This window comes from Chenopodium quinoa, unplaced genomic scaffold (genome assembly GCF_001683475.1).
Source record: "Chenopodium quinoa cultivar QQ74 unplaced genomic scaffold, ASM168347v1, whole genome shotgun sequence".
NCBI lineage: Eukaryota > Viridiplantae > Streptophyta > Magnoliopsida > Caryophyllales > Amaranthaceae > Chenopodium > Chenopodium quinoa.
In genome coordinates, this window is record NW_018742484.1 from 3,679,244 (window position 1) to 3,685,726 (window position 6,483).

At 36.1% G+C, this 6,483-nt stretch overlaps 1 protein-coding gene across 1 annotated transcript; it reads left to right on the forward strand.

Moving 5' to 3' along the window:
• The first annotated feature begins 359 nt into the window (after positions 1–359).
• Positions 360–5,764, forward strand: LOC110719435 (phospholipase D beta 1-like). The gene is made up of 10 exons (XM_021898381.1): positions 360–2,340; positions 2,755–2,871; positions 3,002–3,196; positions 3,336–3,584; positions 3,675–3,743; positions 3,840–3,987; positions 4,329–4,477; positions 4,622–4,798; positions 4,893–5,090; positions 5,316–5,764. The coding sequence occupies exons 1-10, from the start codon at positions 1,396–1,398 to the stop codon at positions 5,607–5,609; spliced, it is 2,541 nt and encodes an 846-aa protein (XP_021754073.1). The 5' UTR covers positions 360–1,395; the 3' UTR covers positions 5,610–5,764.
• Positions 5,765–6,483: the final 719 nt, after the last annotated feature.

Genomic DNA, 6,483 nt, shown 5'->3' on the forward strand with positions numbered 1-6,483 from the left:
CATAAACTAGGAAATTTAGTTCACATGTTCAACTTAACATTGACACAGAGATGAAATTATGGTTTATAATCCCAATGAGTAGAATTTACCTTGATTAAGTTTTTCTTATACTCCATAGGTGTTTGATTATAAATTGTATGCTTTCACAATAGTGATCGAAGATACATCGAGACAAGAGCTTGCTTGAAAATTGGCTTATATTGATCGTTGATTGTCAGTTGTTTTGACCGATTGTTTATATTGACTTTTATTTTGTAGCTTGTCTTTTTATATACTTAAATGCCTTATTCGGTTATTGAATTTTGATTGACTTTTTCATTGGCTTTTGGGTTTTTCATTTAGTCAAACAACTAAATTTTTGTTTGGTAAATAGTTATCTGAGCTAGTTGAAAATTTGACTTTTAAGGGAAAATGAAAAATTTGCTTAGAGTAGCTTTTGGCAACATTCAATTTTTCCAAACATGCTAGTAAACATATAAAAATTTAAACAGCCAATCTATTGATTTTTTATTTTTTATTTTTTTTTTGTATTAGCCGTTCAATTGTACTTAGATAACCCTTATCAAATTTTATCATAACTTATTTTATCTAGATCCTGAACTTATCTTTTCTATATCTTTTTTTTTTTTTAATATGATATATTACATCCGTTTCATATTATTTGCAACGTTATAATAGACTTCTAGTTTTCAATTTTATCAATAATACGTCCGATTTCAACACCCAAAAGAAAAAGAAAATTATCTTAAAAACAAGCACGGGAACAGTAGCGGACTTCAACTGTAAAAACAGATTGCAGAAAACCATTGATCAACCAGCTTCAGCCACTGACATTAACTCTTTTACTTAGAAGTTTCCTTAACCCAACTTTCTCTCCCTAATTAATCTAATCTATTTTGCTACCAATTTACAAAGATGAACAATTTTGAATCATTTAATAATCAAACAGTAGCCTAGTTCTTGTTGACTTTTGTCAATGCAAGATCTTATTCAAATTAATGTGCCCAACAACTTATTTCTGGTTTCCCACTCTCTTCCAATCATTCAAAATTCAATCTTTTTTATTGATTTTTTCAATTCTTCAACTTCCCAATTCATTGGTGCTCTTTTAATCAAACTTGGGTAATCCTTTTTAAGCCTGATTTTTGTAATCTTGGCACAAACCCACATTTATACAGCTCATAAATCAGGTAAATTTGACAGATTTAGCAGTTTTTCAGACTTTTTTTTTATTATATTGTCATTCTTTGGTTAATTTGACAGTTTTTAATCATCCTGCAATCAAATTAATCAGAATATAACAGAATTAGGAAGTTTTTGTTGGGTTTTGAACTTTTGATTGCTTATTTAGGAGTATTATTGTGATTAATTTGATTCTGAAGATTGTGTAAAAGTATGGCACATTTTAGTCAAGTTCATTCACCTTCCTTTGATGGCTCACAACATGGTCAAGGAACTGAGTATTTGCCATTTCAGACCTCTCAAGGGTCTCTAAAAGTTATGTTGTTACATGGGCATTTAGACATTTGGGTTAAGGAGGCTAGGAACCTTCCTAATATGGACATGTTTCATAAAACCTTGACTAATTTGCTAGGGGGTTTATCGATTATGGGTTCCTCGAAGAGGTTAACGAGTGATCCATATGTCATTGTATCTGTTGCTGGTGCTATTATAGCAAGAACTTTTGTGATGAGGAATGATGATAACCCGGTATGGATGCAGCACTTCTTTGTGACTGTTGCACATACTGCTGCAGAATTGCATTTTGTAGTCAAAGATGATGATGTTGTAGGTGCTCAGATTATAGGTGCTGTTGGTATACCAGCACAGCAGTTATACTCAGGTGAAAGGATCGAGGGGTATTTTCCTATTACTAAAGCGAATGGGCAGAATTGGGAGACAGGAGCAGTTCTGAGTGTTTCGATTCAGTATATACCGGTTCACAGAATGAATCTTTATCATTTGGGTGTTGGCCCTGGTCCTACTTATTATGGTGTTCCTAGGACATATTTTCCACTTAGACAAGGGAATAGAATAACTCTTTACCAAGATGCACATGTTGAGGATGGTATGCTTCCTGAATTTAGGCTTGACAATGATATGCATTATGTGCATGGGAAATGCTGGAGGGATATCTTGAATGCTATATCTCATGCTCGTCGATTGGTGTACCTTACAGGGTGGTCTGTAACCCACCTTGTCAAACTTGTTCGTGATGCTAGAGATGGCTTGGGGATCACTTTAGGAGCTCTTCTCAAAGCTAAAGCACAGGAGGGTGTAAGAGTGCTGCTCCTTTTGTGGGATGACCCTACTTCTCAGAATATTCTGAACTTTACTACTGTAAGTGGATTTTCCTGCCTACTCTCACTGTTATTGTTTGCGAGTTTTGCTTGTGACCAGATTACTTTCTTTCAATCTTAGTATCTAATACTTGAGGGCAGCTATGTAGAATCTTATTAGTAGTGCACATTGCGCTTTCCACTTTCCTGCTTGATTGATGTCCATTTTTTTTCCTCTTTTACTTTTCTGTAGTTATTATAATTAGAATAGACAATTGTCGAGAAGTGGATATAAAAATGCATTTTTTCTGTCACAATGAGAATGCCAAATTGCCAATTGCTGCTCTCCTAGTTTCTACCTATTATGGCATCATTTGCTTCGGCCTTATCAGTTTTCCTTATTTTACATCTTTAGATTCTTATAAATGTCATGTAAAAAAAGGATCTTTTGCTTATTTGTGCATCTGATGTGTAGCAAGGCATCTTAGCAACAGATGATGAAGTAACTTTCCAATTCTTCAAGAACTCCTCAGTGCATGTCATACTTTGCCCACGATCTGGTGGGAAAGGGCATAGTATTATCAAGCAGCAGGTATTTACATGCAACTTTGTCCAAACCAAATCGTTGTTCTCTCTTTGTTTCATAATTGTACAATTTACCTCGACAGTTATATTAATACTGTGTTTGTTCTGATATGTCCCTTTGATTATACTATGGTCAGGAAGCTGGAGCAATCTATACCCATCATCAGAAAACTGTTATTGTAGATGCTGATGCAGGCCACAACTGGAGAAAGATAATTGCTTTTGTTGGCGGGCTTGACCTCTGTGCTGGGCGATATGATACACCAGAGCATTCTCTTTTCAGAACATTGCAGACAGTACACAAGGATGACTTTCATCAGCCAAACTTCACTGTAATCATACTTCTCAACTCCTCTTTCACTGTATAAAATACACTAGATTGATATCGATATATATCAATGCCTATAACATATAGTTACTGAGGTGTGCAGATGCATTTTCATGCAAATATATTGATCCTCTATTCTACAGGGTCCAACTGATGGATGCCCTAGAGAACCTTGGCATGATTTGCACTGTCAAATTGACGGTCCAGCTGCATATGACATCATGGCCAATTTCCAGGAGCGTTGGTTAAAGGCTTCAAAACCTCGGGGGCTACAAAATTTGTCAAAATCTTACGATGATCATCTACTTCAAGTAGAGAGGGTTCCTGATATTCTCAAACTAGAAGATGTAATCAGACACAGTCATGATGATAGGGAATCATGGCATGTGCAGGTTCAGCTTGTTCTTAAAGTTTCTTTTAGATTTTCAGATTTTTATTTAAAGATATTACTCACGACTAACTAATTAACTAAACTATCTCAGATCTTCCGCTCAATAGACTCCAATTCCGTGAAAGGATTTCCAAAGGATCCTAAAGATGGGATACGATGGGTTAGCATCTTGACTTCCTCTGAACTTCTGTGGATTTACTACCCTTCTTAGTATAGACTGTTAACGAACATTTGGGTTTTCATTATGTTTGACCAGAACCTTATGTGTGGAAAGAACGTACTCATAGACATGAGTATACAAGCAGCTTATGTACATGCCATCCGTTCTGCCCAGCATTACATTTATGTTGAGAACCAATACTTTCTTGGCTCTTCATATAATTGGGATTCTTACAAAGACTTAGGTAATTCGCCACAATCCTGAATTCGATATTCTCATTTACTTTTGCACGATAAGAGAGTTCTGAATTTCTTTCATATCAGCTCAATGATGGATACAAAGTATTATGCAGTAGGAAAAAAAATTTAGTGTTAGAATTCTCAAAGGCGATCTTGCTAACTCACTAGAAAACTAAGCTTGAAGCTGCAAACGATAGAACTTGACCAGCCATCGTATTCCAAACTACCAATGGTTTATATATTATTATTGTTTATTGTTTTTGAAAATGTTGTGTTTATAGTTCAAATTAGATGCATCCTTTGAGTGATAACTTGCATGACCCTGTATTGTCCTGATTCTGAGCAGGTGCAAATAATTTGATACCGGTAGAAATTGCTCTTAAGATTGTCAGTAAAATCAAAGCAAATGAGCGATTTGCTGCATACATTATCATTCCTATGTGGCCAGAGGGTGACCCCAAAAGTCTTGCCATGCAGCGGATTCTTTTTTGGCAGGTATAATGCAGATCATATAGTTGTAGGCTTCTTGACTATGCCACAATTATAGACATCAACTTGCTACTAAATGCTAGTTCTTCATACAGTATCTGATATTTTGATTATCCTAATTTACTTGGCTTTTCCCTTTTTCAACTGCAGTACAAGACAATGCAAATGATGTATGAGATGATCTACAAGGCATTGGAAGAAACAGGAATGCACAGCAAATATGAGCCTCAAGACTTTTTGAATTTCTTTTGCCTAGGAAACCGCGAGGTTTTAGATGAAAACCGTACTAGAAATCCTGGTAGTACTCCAAATGGAAATACTCCTCAGGTAATTATCTCATTTTCTAGCTTCATTTGTAAGTATTTCCATGGAAGTGGTCTGTTCTTAGCACGTCATAAACCAATATTTGCTTCAATATTAGGCTCTTTCAACCAAGAATCGACGATTCATGATCTATGTTCACTCGAAAGGCATGATAGTGGATGATGAGTATGTGATCCTTGGTTCTGCAAACATCAACCAACGATCTATGGAAGGTACTAGAGACACTGAAATTGCAATGGGTGCATATCAGCCAAACTACACTTGGGCTAATAGACATTCTAGTCCACGCGGACAGGTATGCATACGTTACCTTAAGTAGCTTGTTAAGTAATGTAGCACACCCTCATCCTGATGAATTAAACCATCTACTTTTGAGACGGTTCCTAATGAAACTTCCCTTAGCTACAATGCTAGATTGCCCTTTATAACACATATAGTACGCGTACACTAACTAATCTTAAGTTAAACGCGTGATTTACTTCTGATAAGCTAAATGTACAAACTTAATCTATGATTGCAGATATATGGATACAGGATGTCGCTATGGGCCGAGCACCTAGGGAAGGTAGAGGACTGCTATGCACAACCGGAGAGTGTCGAGTGTGTGAGACGAGTAAGATCAATGGGTGAGCAAAACTGGAGACAGTTTGCTGCAGATGAGGTAACAGAGATGAAAGGACACCTTCTCAAGTATCCTTTGCAAGTTGATGAATTAGGAATTGTAAGCCCTCTTCCTGGTTATGAAACATTCCCTGATTTAGGTGGGAAGGTCATGGGAACCTTCTCTGGCATTCAAGAAAACCTTACCATTTGATCATTGACCATAACACTAATTTTTTTTTGAAATAATATTAATTAGGTGATTGTTTATACTTTATACCCTTGTTTATTGAATAATTGTAATTAGTTGAGAATTTGTAAGCTTTGCTTAAGTTGAATGAATGAATGATGATAAATTGTTGCTCTTTATACTTTCTAATTTGATGTCCCAATTAAAGTTGTTATTTTTGGGTTGGGCTTAGTTTGCTATGTGTTTATTTGACCCCCTTTTTTTTTTTTTTTGTGACAGCGTTTTTTTTTATTGTTATGTACTTCTCTTTTCGTAAAAAATAATAATAATAAAAACAAAAAATCAGTATTAAGCAACAATGTCATGAATCATCAATCAATGAACCTATACTAAAGGTGAATCTTATACGACACGTGTCATTATGTGGTTAAGAAAATTTTAAAAGGAATGGTGTCCTTCCAACAAGTGTATTATTCCGATAGAGGGTTCGGAATTATTAGAAATTTAATTCTTCAATGAGGTTAAGTGATCGGGATGTCTAAGTGGAGGCCGCTTCCGATCAGTAATATTAATGAGTAATTAATATTACAGCTTAATCTTAACTGAACCCTTCAAGTCGCACCCCAATCGAGTAACCGATCCGAGACGACGAATCAATCCGAAGGATTAGATGAGTCATTAGAGTATTACGAACAAAGATGTCGGATATTGAGCTTAGAGCGTCGAAACCGAGCGTCACAAGTCGAGTCAAATTTTGAAGACGAGATGTAGAATCAAGCAAGCGACAAGCAGCGTGTTGGGCATTGGCTCCTACTTGTCGCTAGCTACATCTCGTACTTGTCGCTTGCTAGGCTAGGCGAGGGCACCAACCGCATGCATGCTAGCGTGGTGGGCATCG